Raw genomic sequence first — 25,868 nt, 5'->3', positions numbered from 1 at the left:
GATTCTTATCTGGTTCATTCGAAGATTTACATCTTTATGGCCTAGCTCAATTGCCGCTCGCCGTTCCGGATGATATGAAGAGAGAGAACCCTGCCGCACGCAAACCTCTCGCTCAGCCTTGCTCGACAACATTCATTAACGTTTCCCAGCACGAAAAAAAAAATATATATATATTCGTCATACTCTACCTGCTCCTAAAGCAGCCGCAGGATTGAACGTCCTTTCCGAAAGCCTCTCCTTCGCTGAGGGTTTGCGGCAGGCGCACTTTCATTGTTTCCGGTAGGAGCAAGATGGCTAAGCCCCCTGCCACCGACATGACTCCGAAAATAGAGCTGGGGACGACCACGCCGTAAATTTGACCCTGCAAGCCGGCAGCAGGGTTACAATTTGCATCGGCAAGCTGCGCTTGAAGGAAAGCAGGGCAGCTTCGATAGAGCGTACAGATTGTGTCGAATCGAGCATGCCATTGGAGTAGAAAGAAATGTCGCACAAAATGCTGGCTTTATGATGTCATGGGTGCCTACAAGGCTCATACCATGTAGAGTATCTGAGGTGTAATGATGAGACTGATGCTTGCTGTCATGGCAGCGATCCCCATGGCCAAAGTTCTGAGCACGGTTGGGAACAGTTCGGCACCGTACACGTAAATCGTGGCGAAGGATGCTGTGATACTCAGTTTTCCTAGGCTGCACAGCGCCACGGTGGGCCATGCAATTTCTGCGACGAGAGAAAACATGGGATTTTTTCTTTCTTTCTCTTACGAACGTACCACAGTTGAGTCAGTGCTTCATTACGGACGCAAGTATTTATTTTAGAAATCGCTTTTCTTCCCTTCATGTAGGCTAATACAAGACACCAAAGCAGAGAAAATAGGTTAAGCCATGCAGTACTGCAAACCAGAACTAAAGACATCAAAATGAAATGCGAAGAGATTTTAATGCGATTTCATCGTGAAAGGGACAAAAAAGAAAATAAATAATAAAGTCCATGCTCAGCCCAATATGGCTCACACTTTACCGAGAATTGTTACGTCTTGTACACTTAAACATGTGAAGTTACGTTGAGGAGGACAACAATAAATTATAAAGCAAATCTTTGTACTTACTAAGAGCTAATTCATGATTCCGCTTTTTCACTACATGTCAGCTGACAATGCCGTCCCGCACGTTCAGAAAATGTATGCATATTAGTGGTGAACCACTTTGAGGTTGTACGCTCTCGGGTGCAATTTTGCTTTAATGCGGTCCAGCACATTTCATGGCCAAATACTCATTGCTGCGTGCAACACCAAACCGCCTGCAAGCTTTCGCTCAACCGGCGCCATAGCGAAAAAAGAGTTATAGCTCAGCGAGCCAGCGGGCCAAGCGGGCTAGCGTAGACGCCAGTGCGCATGCGCGGTATAATATGCACAGTGGCGCCTACGGTGGCCCGCTGGCTCGCTTAGCTATAATTCCCTAAAGACGTTGCCGCGACAGCTATTCGATGTTCCAGAACGCAGCGGAGAGGAAGGTTTGAGGAAAGGATAGGCATGTCTGGGGTCAGCAAGCACGTCCCTTAATCGGATCTTTGATCTACGTTGAGAAAAGAGAAATAATGATACAGAAATTCTGAGAATTGTCTACTAATGCGTTAACATTCCTTGGCTCGGTTGCTACTTTGCTTTTTCTTACTTATTTAGCTAGCTGATGCAAGCCTACCCATCGCTACCCATAATCTACTATTACAATATTATAAAGATTGCATGTGTTAACTTGACCAAGTATGCATTTCTTTTGCAGATATATCGTATCAATTGAGTCGAAACGCCGTCACAACTAGCTTTTCTTTTTTTTTTTGCCGCACCACAGCTTTTTTTTTCTCTTTTTCTTATTTTCCTTTCGTGTTACGACCTTTACGCGATGACGGCGACGTCATCAATAATTTTTTTTTCTAACGCTACCAATCCTCTGCTATTACATTATTATAACGATTGCATGTGTTAACTTCTTTATTTTCCTTTTTGTTACGACCTTGACGCGGCGAGGGCGACGTAACCAGTTTTTTTTATTTTTCTGGTTTCTTTTTCTAACGCCACCAATCATCTGCTCTTACACTACTGTAACGATTAAATGTGTTAACTTGACTAATTATGTGTTTATTTTGCACATATAAGGCGTTACGGTTCTGACAGATTGTGCTGGGGTACTCGCCAAAGAATGCTTATGCATAAAATATAGCAAGGAGAACGACAGTTACAGTTACGCAAGCCCTTACTCCTCCCCCCACCCCTTTCTTAAAGATTCGATTAATCAAGGGATGGTGGGAATCTGGGATGAGGGTGATGTTTATTCGCCGAGCGCAGGTTAAACGTTAATAGTAGGTAATCTTAATCTAAGACCAATACGCTTGCCCTCACCTACAGACTCGAAACGATCGATAAACTGCACCACACGCCTCGACTGCATCGCGAGCTGTGTTTGCATGCTTGCCTGATGGAACGAAGACAGTGGCGATGCAGGCGAGGCCTCCAAGCACCATGTTGAAGAGCATCACGGGTCTCCTGCCGTGCCTGTCCATGAAGTACCAGGCGATGCAGACGCCCGGCACCTCGACGGCGCCACTAATGGCGAATGACACGTAATCGCTGATGCCCATGGACGAGACGGCGAATGACAGGCCGTTATACACCACGGTGTTGGCCGTCCAGCTGAAGCACACCACTACCACCTTTTTCAGCAGGTTCGGATACTGCACCAGTCTTTGCAGCGTCACCTTTTCTTCCGTTGCTGTTTCATCGCAGCATAGTTCTTTCTTTTGTTCCTGCACACATGGAGTGGATGCCATTGCGGGGGGTCAACGACCGTTCGGACACTTCGATTATATGCGTACTGCACTTAACGACGAGCGGACTGGTTTTCCGCCTGCGAGTCTCGATCCCCAAGGTCTCAGGGAACGAGTTATATTGATTTGATAATTTAACCCTGTAGACATATCTAAATGCCTCATCTACGATGAAAAACGGACAATATGTCCTTTAAAATTGCATCAGGTGCGGCTGGGGCTGTCTCACAGGGAGCTTGAAGGAAAGCTTTGGAATCGGAAGTGAACGTTCCAGCCTGACAGACGTCACATGGTAGGCGTTATGTCTCGTGTCGTGCAAGGGAGAGTTGTGGTGGTCGTGAGAAAAAGAAGATACTTGGGGAAAGAAGAGAACGGTTCCATAATTGCTTACCATAAAAGTCGCCAAGAAATCTGACGAAATCTTCTTTCCATTCCTCTTGGCAATCTTCTGGAGAAGAATCTCGGCCTCGGCCAGTCTGTCCTGACTGAGAAGCCACCGCGGAGACTCTGGAATGAGCCTGTTGGCCTTATGGTTAGTGAAAGTTGTCATCGAAACGCGCGCAAACAACAAATAAGCGCGCCCGCGCTCCAAAGCAGCTCTAAACGAGACACAAGAAAGTGTAAAACTAAGGGCACGTCTCGAGTGCGCTTCATCGTCCATCGCGATGTCGTATCCCTTCAGCCGGGCTCCACTCGTGCACGTCGCGAGCGCCGCTGAAGATGTGGCGACCACAGAGGGAAGAGCTCCCGGTATACAGTGCGCGGCAGCTGATGCGCGGCTATAGCGAACAGTGAGGAGGGGACCCCGCGCACCACCAAATGGCCAGCAGCACGACGAAGGGCAGCGAGGTGGCCACCGCAACGGGAAACCAGGAGCGCAGCAGGTATGCCACACCAGCCAGAGTCATGAGCGCCACGCCGTAGATGGCGCACACGAACATGCCAGCGAAGGTGCGCTTCTCGGGGCTCATGATCTCCATGCCTGCGCCACACGGGTGCGACGACGCTGCATAGGTACACGAAGCAAGGCCAGCAGCCGAGAGCATGGACGGCGCCAAACTCTCAGTATGGGAAGACACAATAAAGTGACACTATGCACCCGTGGGACTGCTGTAATATTCGTCGTTATACAGGGTCCCCGCAAAACATTTTTTTGGACATGACAATTAAGCACTCCTAATAGTAATATTATTGTGCGAATGTTGGTCGACGAACAGTCGTTGCTGTTCTATTGCTGTTCTATTCGTATTTGATTCGAGAATTTCGCTATTCGGAATGGTCAAATATTCGTTTCTGTTTGAATGTAACGGATAACGACACTTATTGGAGTTTCAGAGGAAAATGGCCAGCGCAAGTGACGACTGTTTCGAATTATTATGCCGCAGGAAAGCCGCTGACGCTGGAGCTCTTCGGCGAACGCATGGATTGAGCAGCCAACGCATGTACAGTAACTTCTAGTCAATGAACAAGGGCGCCTCACCTTTAGACAGCGTATGAATTTTTGTCTCAATTTAAACAAACGAATTTTTTTAAATCTGTCCCTCTCGACCTGGTTATAATTGTAAATAGACGTGCATGCTGCAGGTATACTGTAGAACGTCAGCGAGTTGGGCTAGTTGGTAGGGGTATAATGTTAAAAAAAAATATATAGGCAGACACGGACACAAGAAGGGGGCCATATACAGCAGGTAGCATTGCACTTTGCTCCGCCTGAATTCCACGATCACAGCAATCAACGTGCATACGGTGGCGTGTTGTTCTCTTGTTTCAATACTGTCATTGTCATGGCGCACTAGATAAATAAAAGTTGTTTGTCGTTTACAAGCCCCTAAGTTGACCGGAATGCGGCTGGCATTACATGCATGTATCAAATAATTTAAACAAGGATTTTTTACAAGATGGGCTCCACGCGAACTTTATATTTCACATTGTTTAGAAATTATAAAATATTCGGTATTCAATTCGATATCCGAAGGTTATTTTTCGAGAATATTCGCATTCAATTTGATGACAATATTTCACCATTCGAACATCCCTATAGTTAATACATTTTAAACGCCTAGCTATAGCGAAATATTGCTGATCTAACACGCAGCGAGGGACGTACACTGTTGCCCTAAAGATTACTCGTGCTTTTCTGCACCTGATTCCGGTCCCCCTTCACTGAGATGCATGGCATTTAGGGTGCCAACAATGGATATTTGCCGAATAAGCCGGATTTTTTTTGTATGCATTCAGCCGCCGAACAATCAGTGTCAGTCCACAAACAGCATTACAGTGTACGCGCAGCGAGAGCAAAGCGGCGGAAAAGCCAACCGCCGAAAAAGTGACCAGAAGATCAAGCGCTGCAAGAACGCGATATCGGCGCACTTTGATAACGCTTAATGACATATTCCTGAATGTCAAAACGTTATCCAAAGCAGATTAACATAACTTTCCGTAGTCAGAAGTGTAGCAGGGCGATGGTTACGTGGTTACGAATGCGTACGTAGGCTGCTATTTCTTGCGTGCCAGCTCCTTCTCCCATTTCGCTCAAGCGATCTCCAGCTTCGATCGAAAACGCTGCACCATTTTAATGAGGCAGAGTATGTGTCGATCGCGTCGAGCACGCAGCAGACATTAATGAAACGAAGAAAAAGACAAAAAGAAATGCAGCATTATCGAGAGATGATAGGCGTGCTGCGGGAACCTTTTGTTCGCATAACTGCACTGACGCAAAATGCTTTTAAAAGTGTTGTCGGGCCTCTTTAAGAAATGCGTTATACTTGGCTAATTGCAGTACAGCTTTTCTATTTTTCATGACGTATGCGAAATAAAAAATTTTGGCATTTGTTCTAACCTTCCCACACAAGTTTGTTTTTTCCAACCACGTCTAAGCGAAGTCACGGCGTCCGTCAATTTTCGATGGTAGCGCAGTCATTTAGCGCATTTATTTAAATGCAGTTAGCATTCTTGGGGGACTTCACCTACTTTCTGTATGTATGTATGTATGTATGTATGTATGTATGTATGTATGTATGTATGTATGTATGTATGTATGTATGTATGTATGTATGTCTCTAAGCTCTTTCACGTCGCTATCCGAGGCTGGACGGAATCGAACCAGCTCCATACAGGTTCCTCAAGCACAGCAACCCGCCGTTGCTTTAGCGCTGCGCCACGAGAGTGCACGGGCAGCGAGGGAAGGAATTCTCACCGTGCGCGTGCACCGGTGCGCCACGCATCTTGGGGGCCACGCGTGGACTACGTGGCGGCGCCGCTAGATGGCCATCGCGTCCAGAGGGAAGCGCGAGAGAGGAGCCAGGCTGCAGTGCACGCCGCATACATGACGCGTTTCGGTGGTGGCAACACGGTGTGTCGCTGCATTGCTTCAATGCTGACGTCGGCATCCATCGCCAAATGTGTTCTGGCGGAATTATTTTTCGACGCTTACCACGAAGCGGCTTGCTGGTCAATGACGTTCTCCAAAATATAGGTCAGCATAGAATAGTGATCATGTGTGACTTCAAAAGCTTTGTAATTAAAGCAGGGATGAAGCGGTCAAGAGCGACGACCTTCAAATCCAGCTTCGGGCTGTCCAAAGGGCCTGCGACAGGGCTGAAGATCACGGTCTTCCGCCCCCGGCGCGGGTGCGGCCCGCGACTACGACAACGTAGTCCCTTAGGACCAATTAAAGTTTCTTGTCTGTCTGTCTGTCTGTTTGTAATTAAAAGGTTTGTAAATAAATGGTCAAATTTTCATAATTAATCCCATTTGTGAAGCCGTACATGCCCCCTTGTGCTCCTGTGGCCAAGAACAAAGCCGCACGATTGAAGTTTTCGTAGCTGTAGCCTTATTTAGGAAATGTTTACCGCTTAAAACGAAGCTCTGTATCCCTGACCCTGATGTGCGAAAGTGTAAAAAAAAATTGTCGAGGGCGCTAGCAGTGACTTATTTTAGTCCGGTATGTGCTAGAACGTTCAACACATCCGCATTGCGCTATTGTCGAGTGAGAGCAGGGTCCCACTGCACACTAATTGCAGGAGTATACGACACCACAGAGTGCGTTATGCTGCCGGGCCCATTTAATGGTCTCTTAACGACTCGCGCGCACTAGCGTTGCAGTTTTGTTTTGTTTTTGTATCTTTTTGTCAGAAAGAGGAGCGATATAGTTCCATAAATATAGGACAGTTGACAGTGACGCTCATTTTTTATACTAATGAGCATACAAAGCAGCAGAGCTTACACTTGCAGTACCTTTGTACGTCCTTTGTCAAAAGTTTCCATGCCACAGCGCGCATAACCAGTGTAGACAGCAGGCAGTGCTGTGAGGTTCGTGCTGTATCCGCAGTGCTTCAGTGCTGCAGAGGCTGAGGAAACTTCTCAGCTTCGCTTTTGCAATCATTGCACCACCAGGAGTGCCGCACAAAGAATCCAGCAGCAGCTCTGCATGGTCACACGTGGGGTGACAAACAAGCTTTTGACAACGCGCGGGGCATCTACGAACCATTGCTCTCAAGAACAGTCCTCGCCGACTGCTTTTGAAACACATATATAATTTTGTATGCTGACATCTCAATAGAGGGCAGCGACCCCATTCGAAGTAACACAGTGTACTCTCGACAGCGACAGCAGTAGCTTACGAAAGGGAATAAACATCGCTGTTAAGCGCGCAAGGTGTGGGCCAACGCCCATCCCGGCTAGGAAAACTCGGTGCTTGTGAGTTTGCCCTCACTCATGATGAACGGTGTCTGGAAGATGGCTGGGTAGGTCATGCCCACAACGCCTCTCCAGGCGATGTAACCTTCGTAGGTGACCGGAAAGGCGGCCCCGATTCCTCCTACCAGACTCACCACGATGGTCAGCAGGAACGACTTCTTGCGACCCCACCTGCGAGCAGGCAGCCTTTCATTACTGTCCAGGGCGCGTATTTGCAAAACGCTCTTGCTGTAGAATTGTTCGTAATAAAAAATTCCAGCCATCCCTCGGATGCTAGACATATAGTATATACTGCTAGCGAACTCTGCCGGCCAATGGCAAAGAGCACTCGAAGCTTCTCTTTCGTAAGTGCTCTTTGCCCATGACCGGCCACCTTCGCTTGTAATACGAGCATCAGAATTGGCTAACACGTTCTCTAACTAACAATTCTAACATATAAGAGCGTTTCGTGAATACGCGAGCTCATAAGAGCGCCGGCGAAACAATGTAAATGTTCTTTCTCTGTGTTGTCGGCTCCGTGCAGAGCCGTCTATATATACATATGAGTTGCACTCTCATTTGATCTGGAGAACGTTCTAGCAACTAGGTCGCAGTGACCTGCTGGGATAAACTTCAGCACTGATGGGCGACGTTTTGGGGCGATGACGCTGAAGCGCCTGAAGAGTGCAACCCTTCTACAAAAAGTGGCGTTGCCTCTACGTGCGCTGAATTCGAATTTGTGCCCACATGCAGGACTTAGCAAGGAATTTGAAATTCGGGAAATAAGCCTACATTTATGAGCTTTTCCCCAAGCGCTTCACCCACGAAAAGAGCCGAGTGCAGAGCCGAGGGCTTTTATCCAGTTTTACTAAAGAGCCAGTTTTACCGATAAGAGTAACCGGCAGCATCGGCCCGCGATTTCCAGCAACCAAATGCGGCTATTCGGGAAATCCCGCTCATTGTCGCATACCTCCAAGGCCTATTCCCACAATATCTTTTGCGTAATCACCGCGGCGATTGCGAAACGCTGCAATACGGCGCAGGGCCCGAATTTACTAAAAGCTCTTACGGTAGAATTGTTTGTAAGAGAACATTCTAGACAAACGAAATTTAGGTATTGAAAATAATAAACAAGGGACATCCTAAAAGTGAATTATTCTCTCTTATTTTAGGTTACGACAAATGGCTATAACCTTGGGCCCATATTCATTAAAATATTTTACGATAGAATTGTGCGTAAAGCAGATTCCAGTCAATCCTGATGCTGGACATTATATTAGCGAAGGCGGCCAGTCAATGGCAAATTTCACTTATGGACGAAACGCTTTGTGAGTTCCGCCTCTGCTCGCTAATGCGTCGCGTACGTGGTATCCATGCACTATGGTGGTTTTATATACTATGAGGGAGAAAAGAGAAACAACTATGTTACAGATCAATTTGGTCCCATGGTAAAGATATACAGCTATTCCAAAATGGTTTGGCCAATGCGAGTGAACAAAACGTTTATCAAAAGTCGGCATTGAGGAGTGAAAACTAAAGGTATAGGGGCTTTAGTGAAAACGAGAGGCCGAATTCACAAAGCTCTTCGTTCAAGAGTGCTCTTTGCCACTGGCCGGCCGCCTCGCTAATGGCATGTCCAGCATCAGGATTGGCTGCAATCTGTTCTTACGAAAAATTCTATCGGATAAGAGCTTTTAGTAAATACAAGCCCAGTTTTCTTGCTTCTTGTTGAAGCCGCCAGCCGTTTTTTTTTTTTCTTGTAGCCACATATACTTGTTTGGAGTTGACTCTATCCTGCAACTGCGTGTTTGTGTGGAGTTGCCTGCACACAAGCTTACATTATGAATTGGACAGGCTGGTTTTACATTAAAGATAAGCTCCACTAAACTTGCCTGTCACCGATGAAGCCAAACAGCAGGTTGCCAACCACGCTGCCGATGTAGAAAGCGCACTGGGCCATGGACACCTTCCACGCGTCGTCGCAGACGACATTCATCTGCAATCGTCGAGAGAGGCGAAGCTTCGTCTTGGCATTGTCTTCGAAAACGACTTTTCGGAATAGACCACTGAAGAGCATCTGCCACGGTCTCCTCGGCAGTCGATGGTAACGCCGGATTTATCCGCGCTTTAGGCGCCATTTAGAAATTATACGTGTGCCCAAGGTGATTTGTCACGCATTTTTGTAACTGCCATTCGGAGCTTGTCAGCTCATTATGAATCGGGACTTCCTCGACGAGATACACGCCAGCGAACTGAATACTCCAACGGCAGTATTCTTGAAAGGGTCGAATAGCCTATATTTCAAGCACTTTTTCATGGCTGTTAGAAGGTATTGGACGCTATATATATATAAGCGGCACAGGAATGAATACACAATGATGACAAAGAAAACGATTAATGACGATGCATAGCAAAAGGCGGCACAGGTAACAAAAGTACACATGAAGGTCACATAACTTGAGGGTAACAGTTTGGAGTACCGCCGTCCAAGCTTGAGCTCGTTCTCGTGTCTAAATCACCGTTCTCAGAATCATTGCTCAGAGCGCCGTCGCGTGGTGTCATAATGATGTCGTAATAATGATGTCATGCTGCTAGCAGTGGCGACATTGGCTGTAGCGATGGGGCCAACTATAATCGCGGTGGACGTGGAAACATAGAAACGCAAATAAATTATTTATTTCGTCATGCAAAGATGTTCTTACTTTTGAGCGCATAATAGAGGATGTCCGGCTCTCGCGTGTGTTTTGCTGTTAGCATAGCTAACGTTATTGAAATTCGGGGCTTGTATTCACAAAAGAGTTAATAGTAATAATAAAAATAAAATAAAATAATATAAAATAAAGAAAGCATTCTCACTAAGAACTGATCGTAAGAACAGATGCTTACCATCGCTATTCTGCATATCAGCGAACCCGTTACAGAACCCCTTTTTATATTTTTTTAATCATAAGTCGGCCCTGTACGAACAGTAGAACATGCATAACGCTAACACCTAATTAGTATTCGAGATAAGAGCTCACGCCCTAGCGCTGGTACTTTGAATAATTTTTGTTCAACCCGACGTGTTATATAGGCCAGCGTATATTAAATAGATATATTGATTCACATATCTTATCTCCTGACCTGCCCTGTACCTGAGTTCAAATACGAACAACAGGTGTTCACGTTAATAATATATGGGGTTTTACGTGCCAAAACCACTTTCTGATTATGAGGCACGCCGTAGTGGGGGACTCCGGAAATTTTGACCACCTGGGGTTCTTTAACGTGCACCTAAATCTAAGTACACAGGTGTTTTCGCATTTCGCCCCCATCGAAATGCGGCCGCCGTGGCCGGGATTCGATCCCGCGACCTCGTGCTCAGCAGCCTAACACCATAGCCACTGAGCAACCACGGCGGGTGGGTGTTCACGTTAAGCATGAGAGGTGGTGCACCTTAGGTTGTGCCTATGGTACCAACTTGGCAGTGCGATGGTCATAATTTAATGGCACACCATTAAAATAAAAAAGCGCCGTTGAACTTATAATTTCCTTTACACCATAGAATTCCCATGGGGCATAAGAGCGACCGTGGGCATTTGAGAAATTCTCAGCAGCTGAAATCGCACTGCGCTGCCCACGTCGAAATAGGGACTGTTGGTAATGTCTTTAGGTAAAAGCTGCGAACCACGAATTGCTCAATTTGGTGCCGCAGATGAAAATGTCAAGATGCGGGAAAAAGCTGCTGTTACATTGCTAATACCAGTTGTTACTCCAGCAACTACACGCGCGATTTGCATGCAGATCTTTTCTTCATTTCTCACTTTTCTTTACTTTCTTTTCTTTCTTTATTTTTACGTGGTGCGATGTCACAAGCGAGATTCAGCAAATGTTCGACGAGAATGTATTCCTTTGATGAGGGGATTAAATTAGTATAGCACCACCATGAAAATTCCATTTAACACAACAGGTGCGTCGTGCCCCTAATACAAATCTTTAGCCGGTGTTATTAAGTATTCACAATTACGTGCAAAGTAACGTCTGAAGTAACGGTCTGAAACGCCGAGGACCGCGGCGCATTCGAAGCGCTGCGATGACTGGCGCTGACCGCGAACTTTTTTCACAAAGAGCTCCTCGGATCACATCTTACCATTCGTACCATGCGCTGGCACTGCGTTGTCACTGGTAACACTCAGTGCTGCTGAGAGAGCCGTTACAATAATAGCTTACTCTGTCTAGTTACATTCGGTCACTGCGAGGTTGGCGTATATATATGTATACATATAGCTGTCACTGGACAAATAGCAATCCGCAGTTTACGCAGATGGATTTGCGGACGACTCACTGTATGTGTTTTTTCGCGAAGTATATAGTTATCACGCGCATATATCAATTCATATTCAAACGCGGTATGCAAATCCGCAGCCAAGTTAGTAAACGTTTTGTTTCTAAGAATTGTGGACTGCCGGCCACTTTCACTAATCATACGTTCGCTATCACATTTAGCGGACACCAGTTGTTACGAGTCGCTCTTCCGTACAAATTGAATCCTTTGTGAATAGAAGTTCTTTCACACCTTTGATTCACCCCGAATGACGATGATTCGTGCGTACCTGCGTCACCAGCGTGTCATCGTAATAGGTGGCGTCGTAGACCCATCCATCGTCGCAGGCTCTCGTCGGCCAGGACTCGTTTGGTTGCGGCAGCGTGCCTTCGTCGAGCACGCGATGCACCAGCGCCGTGTAGTTGAGGTCGTACATGCGGCAGCTTTCGAAGCCGCGCCCCGCTCGTCGCGGGATGCTGAGTTCGACGAGCAGAGCTGGCGGGAAGGCTTCCCTGAGGGCCTCCATCTCGGGTACACGGCACCAGTGGCGGGGTGTGGCCGATACGAAGATGCTGTTGAATAGAGTGAATACCGAAGGCAGCGTGGCCGGGATGCAGAGGAGGAAGTAGATCCACTTCTGGTATGGCCCGAAGGCCCCGATTTCCGGCAGCAGTTCATCCAGGTCCATGGCTGCTGGGTCATCGCATATGACGATAACAGGTAACAAGTCACCGTTATCGTTTGAAGGGCGCGATATGCACGCGTTGTGTCCTGTCTGCACGCACACGCATACAGCACACACACACACACACAGACACACACACACACACACACACACACACACACACACACACACACACACACACACACACACACACTTGTGAACATGCATCCGCGCCACATATGCGTGTGCGAGTATCACGTGTCACAATCTATTACATGTTCTTTTGCGTCATGCTAATTTTTCCATTTGTGTGGTTGTAATAGTCAGGTATATTGTAGCGATGGTGCTTTCGGAAGGCCGGAACTAAAACCCCCGAAGCTTCATGACGACACTATTTTTGTCCATCTACAAAGGTGTCATTTAGGCTTCATATACGACAAGCTGCATGTAACGGCCAGTCAAGACAAGAATACAACAAAAATTATTCTAAATCACCGCTGAAAACAAAACAATGGCGATACTCAAGTCGGGAACGTACCCAGGCGGGGGCCCGAGGTGAGGGGGGCGGGGCGAAATTAAGCGGCATAACCCCCCATCTCCTCCGCCCATGCACACCACCACTCCTCACACATATTCCTAAAGCGCCGCCAAATCAACCTTGAGACTTGACAGCTATTCGGTGGTCAGGAGTTTGCTGCCTTTTTCACTCCTTTTGGATGGCGGCAGTTATCGCGGCATCTCCTGGCGTGTGAAGGCCAGTTTTCTGATCGATTCAGTGCCCGTGCCGCGCGATTAACCCTAGATGCATTCATTTGTCACCATCTATTGCAACGGTCACGCGCATCGCTGTTGCTTCGCTAGTTCAGCCTTCTTTGTTTAGACTAATCCATGGGACCAGGAAAGGGATTCAGTTCGTAGACAGCTGTTCTGTATACTCGTGAAACGAGTTGCGGCCGGAGAAAACGCCAGTTGCGTTTTACTTTTGCTTCATTGTTTCCTCGAGTGGCGGCTCGCCGCGACGTTGGCAGATCCACGGAACCATATACACGTGATATGGGTTAGATAAGGTGGAACATAAAATCATGCGAAACATCGTCCATCATCAGACCTTCAATACCGTTAAACCCATAAGCAATGTGAATGTCACCCGTTAACCTCGTCTCGTTTTTCTCTAATTGTACGGCACTTTTCGTGCAATATGGGCAACTGGAAACAATAGCCTCAAGGAGTTGAGAAATTCAACGATCAACTAAGGGAGAGAGCGAAGGCACCAGCCATACAGGAAGGAAAAGCAAATATTAACATATTTAACCGTTGTTTGTGAAAATATTTATGGATCACCATTCACCATTTCTTTATGTAAAAAGGAAGTAGAGAAAACGCCGCCGGAAGTGGAGAATGATTCCGTGTGTTTTGAGTGGCGTTTCTACAGTTATCAGTCAGGCCGCGTGACATATATCCATTCCTCTGCTGTGCTTATGGGGGTGTTTCTCTAACCTTTCGCGGTGGGCCGGTGCAGTACGTCTATAGAACCGCAGCGTCCTGCGCTCTACGCGGTTGTACGGGACTGGCGGCCACGCACCGTTATGTAACTTGCCAAATAACAATAGGTTTTGGCACTTAGCTTGGTAGATCAGTAAACGAGAGATCAAAAAGAACTGTCATTGTTCCGAAAATATGTATTTCTCTATAATTCTTCCAGAGCTAATTCAAAAAAGGCTACTAGAAATCTTTATTTTACACTTTCGCTTGTTAACTTGTTCTTTGCGGTGTTCTTCCTGCACTGCGCGAGTTCGTTTGATGTGGTTCCTTGTTTGTCTCGAAAAGGAGAGGTGTATTTCACAGGCGTACCTGTGCGACACACCTTATTTCATTTCTCTTTTGCGGGTTTACGCGTCTTTATGGCAAACGGTGGGCATTATTCACAATTGTACTAGTAAAGGTACTCCACCCCCCCCCCCCCCCCCCCCCGAAAAAAACATCCTGGCTACGTGCCTGCTTCAAGTAACAAAAATTGAGCCAACAGCAAAGAGGGTCACATAAAATTCGCGGCGAAATTCAGTGCCATTCGACACTGTCAATAATAGCTTCGCGTTGCTGCTAGCGCAATATAAGCGGATGGAGAAGCCCGTGATGTAACAATGCTATGGACGCTTTTAAAACTCAAATTGAGGGGCTTAACGTCCTGAAAGTGCACAGTGGATTACTTACGAACACACGCTCTACATGAGCCACAACGCCCGAGCGCTTTGCCACGCGCTTTCGCGTTGTAGCTCGTACTGAGCGCGATAGTATACCTCAGTAAAAGTACACGGGCGACTTTTCTTGCCTTTCGGCTTCCATCGAAATGCGGGCGCCGCAGCCGGGAATCGAACCCTTGACCACGTGCTCAGAGATAACGCCGTATAGCCATGCACAGAGCGGTTCAACGCACGGGCGCTTTACATGTCTTAAGAGGACAAGATCAAGACTATTAAATCAAATTTCGCGGTCGTACCTTTGTGACAGAACAACGGGTATGTAGTGCATTTGGATAGTCCCTAAGGCCGTGGCGAAAATTGGTGAAAATCGACCCTTTTTCTCCCTTTGCTTGCACCGGAACGCAATATCATTAACATCTTGCCTCGGACGCATGAAATGTATTCAGAGTCCGTATATACCTCAAGACATACAGATGATATAATGTCACAGCCAAAAAACAACTATCAAAACTTGATCAGAGCGCAAGAAACGTGCGATATGCTATGTGTGAAAGCGGCGACACAATTAAAGCGTATAATCCACGGATGCGTCATGAGAAGGCGCTGGAAATCTCAAGTTACAATACGTATGTTTGAAATCTAGGGTCTGACAGACTCCCATCTGGTCGGCAAGAGGCACGATGAAAAAAGAGAACGTCGACCAAGAAATGAATATTTAGTAAAATACTTTTTTTCACTAAATGAATTTTTCTTGTCAGCGTTCTCTTTTTTCATCAATACATGCATACGTTTAGTTTCATTCATACTCTCTATAATGTGTTTCGCGTTCTTCATTTTTCATTGGCGTTATATTCAGTGTCTCTCACCTACGCTTTCATCTTATTAAGCACGCATTTATACGTTCAGACATGACTTTATGTCTAGAGCTCGAGAAAGTTGCTCTGGAAATGGGAACTGTCTAAACCAGCGAAAGACGCGGATTATGCATCGTGTGTTCATCGATTCCCCGTTCGAAGCGTGGCCGGTGCTGCTTCCTTCAAGGATGAAATTCTGCAGTGGTTGTACTGCTCGTTTTGCCGTCTGGTGCCAAGTGTCAGCCGCACGATGTTTTGCAAATAGCCGCATGAAATCTGTGACGTATGACAGATGTCACTGCGGACACAGCTTTAGCGTGAAATTCAGAAAAGGAAGATAGGGTGTTCAGTTTGCCCGCTAATAACCAATATTATTTTTTTCGTCAAAGAAATGCAAATAAAATTGAAGGAATACTCTATAGCAGTCCAAACTGTGATCTCGCGTTTCTCTTTATTGTTCCTCTTTCAAGGAAACTGGAGCAGTTTTTTTCCTACTGCTGTAGCAAGCCTGACATGAATTCTACTTTGTGAAATATAAAACGACGCGAAAAAAAAAAAAAAAAGAACCCCCCCTACACACTGTAACACCAACTCCTTCACACTCGAAACTGAGGTCGCGATACAAGAAAACAAAAGCGCTTTCACTGCATGCAATAGACGAGCGACCCGCTTCCCACGGACCAAGAACTTCCCGTAGCTCGAGATGACGTTCCACATGTACTTACGTGCAGTCTTTGCACGGCAGCATTTAGGAGGCTGTGAAGCTGTGCTCTTACCTTATGTGGCTGTCCTCGCCGAAAGAAAGCGCTAAACGATGCTTCTAGACTGCACCTCGCAATCTCCAAGCCGGCGTGCTTCTTCGTGGCCTCAAGATATATTACGTGAGTCTAAGCCAGACTTTTATCGTTTTACCGCAGGGCTGTTTGCGCGGCTGCGCGCACTTTCACCTTTACACGTACCTGCCGTTTCGTGGTTCCCATTATCTAACTGCAGCGCGGACAAGTTAGAAATGCTCATGGTTCGAAGCGCGGTACATGCGATGTCTCGGTTGTTATGACGAGGAGGTTCAAGATCTCCGATACATATAGTTTACGGTCATTCTCTCCACAGCACGCATTAGAAAGTGAGATGCACAACAAGAGCTTTTTGTGAATAGGGGTCGGGTACTCCAAGACAATTAATGAGGTTCAGGAAGAAAGAAAACGGGGAGGAGTTATACTCAGGAATTCCTCATCGTAAAAGTGTTATTTAAATGATGTTTAAAGACTGAAGCAGCGTAAATTGAAGGCGTAAGTGGTACTCATTTGCACATCGAGAACGAACTGCATGAGAGCTCATTATGTGTACATATAAACTGGTTCCGATCAAGATAAAGTTAAGTGAAATTATTAGTGCACATGTCTTCTCGTCACGAATAAGAAGAGATGTACAATTTCCGAAAAAATGTTTGAAGGCGTGCAAAAGGAAAACACCAAATAAACGTGTTTTCTTTCCTGAAATTTTGACAACATATTCTAAACTAATTTAGCATAGCGATGTAAAATGAACTGTAATCAAGGGTTCATGCAAAGAGATGTTTCCACTGCCCACGGCAATGAGATGTTGAGATTGTATAAAAATTATACTGCTTCACCTATTCGCTCGGTGATACCTGGTGGTATCACCGAGATAATAAATGATGATAATTTTATAAATAACAATTTTCAAATTATCATCTCTTATACCATCGTAGCGATGGTACAGGAGATGATAATTCTCCTGATCCCAAATTGATCTCCCTTGATCAATTTGGGAGAGAAGGCTGGTTCACTGCTGGTACGCTTGGGGGAGTTAAGTTTTTGCGAAGTAGTTTTTGCGGATGCAGTGAGTTTTGTACCTCGCTGATTTCAAGGTTCGCCGTGGTGAAAGCTATAGGTCAAACAACCAGGCGCCTTTAGACGCATACAGAATTGTGGGAAACATGCAGCTATAAGTAGATGCTTTCCTTTCACCTACTTGAAACCTGTATAGACTGGTATATATATAGAGCATCTTTCAAGACTTTTTTCATGCGTTAGGCGGGAACAAGTCGGGCATGAGGAAGTGAAGGCCAAAGTTCCCTCATGAATTTCGCGCCGAACCTAACTGCGATTTCATAGGTTTCCATTCATATCTTCCCGTATTTGGGACATTTCGGCACAGGAAGATCCCTGACTCAGTGATTTATGTGAATGAAATTGAAAATGTTGGCAACTATTGTATCATCAACTTCTTCCCAAGTGATAAATTGTTCATTGATCGAAGGATGAAAAGATGAGGTGATATGAAAAAAGTGACACGTTTAAACGGTCAATATACAGGTCTTTTTTTTTTACCTGCACCAAATTTTGAAAGAATAGCCTGCGGCGGATAGCACATTCTTACCCTTGATCTAAATTACTCGATGACGCGACCATTACTTGAACGAGAAATTTAAATAGGCTTAATTAATTAAGTAAGACAATCGCGCTAATTACCTTTCTAATTAATTACTTTACGACACATATGTCGATGCACGAATTATAGCCGCTGAATTCGCAAGGCGTATCCACTTGGAGCGAATTCTCAGGACTGCAGCAGTTTCTAGATATTAATTTTCAGTGTCCGACGAAATGCATGGCGTTCCAGTTACCTTTCTTCAGAAAACGCGGTTTTGTGCATTGAAGCGCAAAGGTAACTGGAACAGCAATGTAATTCGTCAGACAATTTGAAAATTAATATTTCGAAACTGGTGCAGTCCTGAGAATTTATTCCAAGTGGATACGCCTTGCGAATTCACCGGCTATAGTCGTAGATTAAAATATGTGCCGTAAGGTAATTAATTAATGAGTTATCAGCGTAATCATGTTATCTTATTAATTAAGCATTTTGCTTTCTCGTAGACGTAATGGTTGCCTCATCGAGTAATTGAGATCACGGGTTAGAGTCGTGCTATCTGCCACAGGCAATTATTAAAAAGTTGGTGCAGCTAAAGAAAAAAGGACACGCTACAGAAAAAAAAAAGAACAGCAGCAAAAATGACACATTCTGCATTTTCTGCAATTAAACAATAAATGAAGTCATTCGAATACAAAATGAATGAATAATAGAACGAATGAATACACAAGGACGTACTAAGTATTAATATAAGTATTATGAGCATAAATAAATCTTTTCAGAAGTGAAGGTCATTAAGGCTTTTATAGAGCTGATCGCTGTAAGGACGCGAAGAGCTCTAGAAATTTGCTAGGTGGGGACTTTGGCCATTTTGGAATGGAATATAGTCTTTCTTGCAAACGCTGTCAAATTCAGTGACGTCATGATCGGCTTGTGCGGGTACTTCAAGGCAGCGGCACCAGCTGTCTTTCGGTTCGTATTTTAGCGGCCTTCGCAAGCCTTCTAGCTGTCAAGGTAAATGTGGCCGCTTTGCCGTCGCTGAAGTGTAATTAGTGTCCCTTTAATACACATACATTGTCCACCTGTCATCAAGTCGAATTATTTGTCTCAAGTATCGTCTTTGAAATCTTGCTCTGGCAGCACATCCTTTCGAATTTGTAGCTAGACAGCCTGCCACCGGAAGGCGACAGCATAAAGGCTTGCAAAGAAATTGTGCGCCAAGGGAAAGAAGTAGCTTCTATGAATGCTTTTCTCGATAGAATGAAAGCTGAAGCCAAGCAGCGGCGGATTTATGGCGTCCTCCAGGAATGGGGAAAGTCCAGAAAGTGCGCGCAACGACGTGACAACGACACTCCCAGCCTAAGCCGTTGCATAAAACCGGTACTGCTGTGCTGAATTTTTACTACATAGCGTAAAAGTTATTAGGGTCAAATCTCTAGAGGCGTCTGTGGTGATTTTCTGGATGGCCACAGTGTTTTTCTGTCGCTTTCGTATTAAATTGAGGGAATGTAGCTGGCGTCCGCATTTTGAATGTGTGATCGTAAGCAGTATACTATGTGGTTCTGAGTCATCGAAATGGCGCTGAACTGGCCGATGCCGAAGTGAAAAAGGCATAAAATGATGTGTGCATGGGCGCCAGTAGATATGGTCGGAAAAGATGAAAAATCTGTAGGATGATGGGAGATGCACCGCAGGCGAACCCATAGCCAGTGGCGTAGCCAGGAATTTCGTTCGGGGGGGGGGGCTCACATTGCAGCTCGGTCTCATCCTTAAGAGGAAGCTTTAGCTCGGGTGCTCGAATCTAAATAGATGTAGAAGAAGGAGAATTCGTTTTTTCTCGGCAACCAATGCACCAAATTTGACGATGTTTGTTGTATTTAAAAGAAAACTTAAATTCTAGTGACTGTTGGCTTCGAATTTTTCATTTAGGTTGTCAATTCTTTATTGAAAATTCACCAAAATCGCAAATTTTCAGAAATCTACACTATCAAGTTTAAAACTATGTAACTCAGCAATGAAAAATGATATCACAATTCTGGAAATTGCACCTAATAGTAAATCTACAGTGGACAAAATTTCTATGTTACACGTGAATCTCAAGAAATTTTGCATTATGGAAATACGGCTTTCGCAGAATCCTTGTACACGTAACCAATTCACGTAAGATACGAATTGACACACCAAATTTGTCCGCTTTGACTGTTATAATAGATGCCGTTTACTGAACAGCGACATGTGTGCTTGATGCAGAGCTATTAGTTTGTAAACGTCATGTTTCTATTTTGTGGGGGGGGGGGACCTTTCGAGTTTTTCAAAATATTAAACAATGTTCAGGCCCTAAATCGAAATTCCGCTTCCAACAGACACTAGAATTTAACTTTCCCTCTCAAATGCAACAAATGTCATTAAAAGCGATCCGGGTGTTATCACAGAAAAGCGTTTCTGCGTTTTACATGTATTTGGATAAGCCGCGTCGAAGTTGGGCGCGAGCTAAAACTTCCTCTTAAACAATTTGTCTGGGGATCAAATACATGAATGATAACTGGATTGTCATTCCTAAAGATGCTCCAAACGAATTCTTGAACGCTACGCACTGTCAAAACAAGTAAAATATGTATTTTTTCATAAAATAATATACTTGTATGTGCCAAAAATTGTGCCCAAAATAACCGATATCAATGCTTCCATGTTTTTTTTTTCTCTATTTAATAAGTAAATAAAATATCACACGAACTTTAGAACTATATCAGTTCGAAACCAGCAAGGCAGTGCATGCCGCTGATATGAAAAATGTAAAGGCCATGAAATTAACGAGCTGAGGACAAATATTGTAATGAAACTTTGTCATTCAAGAACCTTGTTTAAATTCTTGTACATATACAACGGCCAGTGAAAAATCTCAATGACGCTGTCATTTGTTCCAATGTATTGCGCAGGAGCAGCTGTCACAGGTCGTGTATCGTGAGTAATTGCACCGAAATTATAGCCGCAACAGAGAGCACGTATAAAAAGCAGGAGTTTTGCAAAATAAACGAGGGCGAGTCAAATGAAAGTCAGCCAATGCGAATATATGACAAGCGGGGTACCTCATTTAAAAGTAGTCTCCATGATCATTTAGACATTTGTCCCGTTGTCTAACGAGTCGCGTGATTCTCGTCTCATTAAACTTCTTGGATTGCTGCTTCAAAAAGTCTGCAACTGACTCTTTCACGTCATCATCCGACACGAATCTGGTTCGCTTGAGCTGTTTTTTCATATGCTCCAAAAAGTGGAAGTCGCAAGGCGACAGATCTGAGCTGTATGACGGATCTTGCAGCGTTTCGCACTTGAACATTGCCAGTTGTGTATTAACCACATCAGCGACGTGGGGATGGCATTGTCGTGGAACAAGATGACCTCATTCGTCAATTTTCCACGTAGTTTGTTCTTGATTGTGACACGCAGCCGATCTGGCATTTTACTAAAACGAAACAAATTGATAGTCTCTCAAGATTTAGCAAATTCTATCAGTAATGGCCCCTGAGGATTAAAAAAGAAGTAAACAACACCTTTCCGGCGGAAATGACGGCCTTTCCTTTCTTAGGGGTGGTAAATTCGAATGTTTCCACTGTAAGCTTTGCTTTCGTGTTTCAGGCTCGTAGAAGTGGCACCATGGTTCGTCCCCGATCACAATTGGAGACAAGAAGTCGTCACCCTTATTGTGATACCGGATCAGATGAGTCAAGGCAGCGCTGAACTTCTCCGTCTTCTGGCCGTAGTTTAAAATCTTGGGCAACCATTGCGCACACAAGAGCGGATAACCGAGATGGTCGTGAATTATGGCGTGAACCGAACCGGGACTAATGTTCACACGCTCTGCCATTTCATCGATGAAAGTGAGCCAACTTCCGTTCTTGTCTCATCAGCTCATCAACCTCTGCAATATTGTTAGGGGTGATTGCACAATGGCTTCGGCCCGGCCTTGGATCGTCTTTGCAACTTTCACGTCATTCTTTGAACCGTTTGCTCGAACGCCTCACAGTGGCCAATGAAATGCAATGTGCAACGTACACGGCAGCCATACGGCGACTAATTTCTTTTTGGGAAATACCTTCAGCTGTCCAAAACCTCAGGGCACCACGCTGCTCAACTTCTAGAATGTCCATTATGTCGCGCAACCATGTTCAACCCAGCGCATGACAGCATTAAACAACCTTGATACTCACACCTGCGTGTCACTTTTGTAATAGAGAGATGCCTCTGTGTCACGTGCATGCCTCGCAGATAATGGACCGAACAATTATTACGCGGGGTGGGTTGGCTCACTTTCATTTTACTCGCCTTCATACATTAGAAATGCGAAGATACAATGGAATATACAAATACGAAGGTACAGCTTGATAAAAGGCAAAAAAGTGTCACTGGAAACAAAGTTCACCGCACGTATACACAAAGCCTTGCAACAAGATATATAAATATACGTATAAGTCTTTAATAAATCTACGTATCTAAAGAAAGTCACTGTATACAATGCGTCAAACAAGGCGAATAAACATGTTGCGCAATCAGAGATTCACATAGTCCCCCATTCCATCCACTCCCCCCGATGTATCGCGCGCGATACATCGGGGGGAGTGGATACAAGGCGGCGCGCTTGCTCCCCGCTTTTCTCTTTTGCGCACACGAAACTGAGCCACCATCGTCGTCTCACCCATTCCAGCCCCCCATTCCCCCCCGTTATGCTTTCACTCGCACATACAGCATGCGGCGCGCGGTCACGATGTTATCGCCCTTAGACTTTACACGAAACATGACGGTGACGGCAGGAATGCGCCTGGAGTGTCCATATAATTGCTATCTCAATACTAAATAATAAGACTATCCGGCAACTGAAGCGTCCCGTGGCCCAATACTGTCCGCAAAAGTAGAAGTAACAAAATCGAACTTTCACCATACGACAATTCACTGCGCCACAACAATGTCTTGTTTTTTCTTTTGTGGGGCCGGGGCACCGAAATGAAAAAGCGCAAAGTATGTTGGCCACAATCAAATGCCTACTTTGGGCACCTAATGTAGCTACCGAAAGAATATCGAAGAAAACGTGAGACGCTTGGTCCACCGAGAACCATACGCATACTGCTCGGCATCCTACACTGGCGAGACAAGGCTTTCCGGAGAGGTTGCGCTCAAGCGAACGCGGTGCAATTCGTCGAGTCCCCACAGTGATGGCGGCGAGCGACGGTAGTTTCTTTTTCTCGTCTGCTAGCCAGAAAGTGCCCAAAACTCTGCCAGGCGAAAATCCACTCGGCCAGAAAAAACCGAACGCGCACCGAAGTGCGCCGCGCCGTGGTCGGGGTAACACCAGTTTGTATAGGTGTTCTGTGGTAACACGAGAAAAACGCATGCGCTCTATAGATCTGGCTGCCTCTGGCAGCCCGCGGGTAGGCTAGCAAGGACGAAAAAATTGAAGAGACTCAATGTGTCCTCGCGAATAAAAGTCGAAGTAGAAAAAGTAAATAAGAACGTAGTTACCTTGGCTAACTTTAGTGTCTTGACATGGATACTTTGGCGTAGGTGAAAAAGAAATGTTGATATGACGGCACAAATCAACAACCACAACACTTCATCTCATCCAACCTCGCTGCTGGCTTTGTCAACTTGTCTGATAGTGTGTTGATTTGGCTTGTCTCGTTGTATGGTCCGATGTAAGACTTTGGAAAAGTCAAAGCACTTTTGGCGTCCAATATTTATAGTGACATCAAACCCACAAAGTTCCGCAATTGAAAATCTAAAGCACAACGTTGGAAATGTCAGTGCACCTTTCACATCAAAAGTTCATGAGAACTTTATACCCATAAATATCAGAATTGACATCCATGCGCTGCGTAGATTCCGCGGCCTCCGCAAAATGCCGTGGCGAGCCCGTTCGCCATCAAAACGCCCTTGAAACTTTGTGCTCGGATGGGGCTGCTTGGCGTTATGTGACTCCCGGTGCATGGGCGCTGCCGCGAAATCCATCCCGAGTTCGCAATGTTCGCGCTGAAATGTCTTTCCGAGCATGAAAAAGACATTCTAGAAAAAATTCAGAATGTTTTCCGGCACCGGAGATTGCTTGGGTGGATGGTGCATGGACAGCACGAAACAATTTCGGGGGGGGGGGGCTGAAGCTCCATAGCCCCCCCCCCCCGGCTACGCCCCTGCCCATAGGTTTATGGGCAGGGTGTGGTTTTATTTTAACTTTCAATTTACTTAAAGTTTCCTAGACGATCGGTCAACTATAAACATGTACACCGCCCGCTATATCTATGGAACACTGTGGATAGTTCCTACGTAAACATTCTGAATGCAAAGTGTTAGTAATGCTTGCTGAGCCTCCGCTTCCTGAGCATTGAAAAACATTCACTGAAGTGATGTAATTACTTCCACAGATCTCTGCATTCTTCTGTTTTGTACTTTGGTCTCTTTATATTTATAAAACATGAAATTCTTGGAAAGTCATCAGAGGCGATAGCCTTCGCAACGCTGAAAGGTAGTTCCTGGAAACGGGAGTTTCAATCTTCGAAAATGTTAAGAAAAGTTTGTGCAAGGAAAAGGAAATACGAAGAACAATAAACAAAATCATTTGTGATAGTACACTTTCAGTAATGTATAGTGTAAGAAGTTTCTGTAATGTTTGCCCATTACTTAATGTACGAGGCTTGTAATTAAAGCTGTTGAAAATGTTCGTATCGCGACGTACGTCACTAAGGACAAAATGCAGAGTCTAGTCTGCCGCTTCCAGTCTTTGCTTAATCATTGCACGAAGCACGTCGAGATAACTTTATGTTTCCGTTTAGAATGCTGGTTCTTGTTGTTGCTGCGAAGTGAACTGGCAGGATTTTGAATGAAGTGTAGACCAAGAGCCGGGCTGCAGGAGGGCGCAATAAAATTTTTAAAATGAATTTAAGAAGAATGAACTGAAAGAGAATAAAGGTTTGAAGCGCCAAAATCTTATAACGTGTGTGATTCAAAAGATAGACAGAAATGACCCCACTAACCAAAAAGTACTTCCTGGCAATACGAAAGCTTTGCATGGCTTTCATTCTCGCATAGCAAACGCAAGATAGCATTACAAATATTTCTTTGACTGAAGCGCATTCATATAATGCCAAGGCCAGAATGAAAATGATTACCGGAAGAGTCGTGCTCAGGTCAATTATGACTGTTCCCGAAGAGAAGTTGAAATGAGCTGTTCGGGCACGTACGGTAAGCTATACTTAAAGCTTTCGCTTGGACCACCATTTACTGCAACAAGTAAAACTTGTTATTATGACTATAAACGAATAAGTGTATAGTCAGGAGAAGAGGTTACGGACGATTTCGCAAAGCCCCCAGCAGCACTCATTAGCTTTCCAAACCGGCCGTCTTTTGTTTTTCTGCTTTACGTCATTTTGCTCTTCCAGAAGCTCGACGCTCACCGAGCCAAACATTCAACCAAAGAGCTCAAGTTGCGCTGCAAAGCTAGGAGAAGGGCACAAAACTGAGAAAGAAGCGCGCGAACACGCACCGCACATGTGATTTGAATGAGTTGCTGCGTAATCGCATGAATAAAAAAAAATCGTAGGGAGACAAGAAGGCAAAGGTCAACTAAGAAGAGGGGACAACGAAGAAGAGAATAATTTTGACCCACTGCAACAAAAAAGTGTTCGTCCTGCGTCGTCTTCATCTCGCCTGCTGCAATTCTATATGCGCGCTGACATCACGATCGGTTCTCTCTCTCGCCATGCAGTGCACCCTCACGTCCCCGAGCAGGAACCGTCACGACTAGCTTACCCTTCACTTAGCACGCAGGCGTTGGTCTTCGCGTGTTCCGTGTCCACTCCTCTGGCGACTGCAGAGCGCGCGCGCTCCGAGTGCGAAAGGTCGGGACGTCGCGGTTGCCTCCCACGACGCGGAGACGCGAAGGCCCTAATGATTGCGGCTACAGCACCCGAAGC

At 45.4% G+C, this 25,868-nt stretch overlaps 1 protein-coding gene across 1 annotated transcript in view; it reads right to left on the bottom strand.

Annotated features, from left to right (window-relative positions):
- The window catches only part of LOC126545615 (beta-alanine transporter-like), a 26,967-nt gene extending 1,099 nt beyond the window's left edge, over positions 1 to 25,868 (bottom strand). The window contains exons 1-9 of the mRNA XM_072286606.1: positions 25,705 to 25,868; positions 12,090 to 12,490; positions 9,390 to 9,493; positions 7,535 to 7,689; positions 3,634 to 3,802; positions 3,212 to 3,338; positions 2,469 to 2,799; positions 536 to 717; positions 189 to 361 (exon numbers count right to left, since the gene is read on the bottom strand). Coding sequence (XP_072142707.1) covers positions 189 to 361; positions 536 to 717; positions 2,469 to 2,799; positions 3,212 to 3,338; positions 3,634 to 3,802; positions 7,535 to 7,689; positions 9,390 to 9,493; positions 12,090 to 12,488 — 1,640 coding nt within the window. The 5' untranslated portion in view covers positions 12,489 to 12,490; positions 25,705 to 25,868. The remainder of the gene's footprint in view (positions 1 to 188; positions 362 to 535; positions 718 to 2,468; positions 2,800 to 3,211; positions 3,339 to 3,633; positions 3,803 to 7,534; positions 7,690 to 9,389; positions 9,494 to 12,089; positions 12,491 to 25,704) is intronic.

Source organism: Dermacentor andersoni, chromosome 1 (assembly GCF_023375885.2).
Source record: "Dermacentor andersoni chromosome 1, qqDerAnde1_hic_scaffold, whole genome shotgun sequence".
In the NCBI taxonomy this organism is placed as follows: domain Eukaryota; kingdom Metazoa; phylum Arthropoda; class Arachnida; order Ixodida; family Ixodidae; genus Dermacentor; species Dermacentor andersoni.
This window is presented reverse-complemented; position numbering and strand designations above follow the sequence as displayed.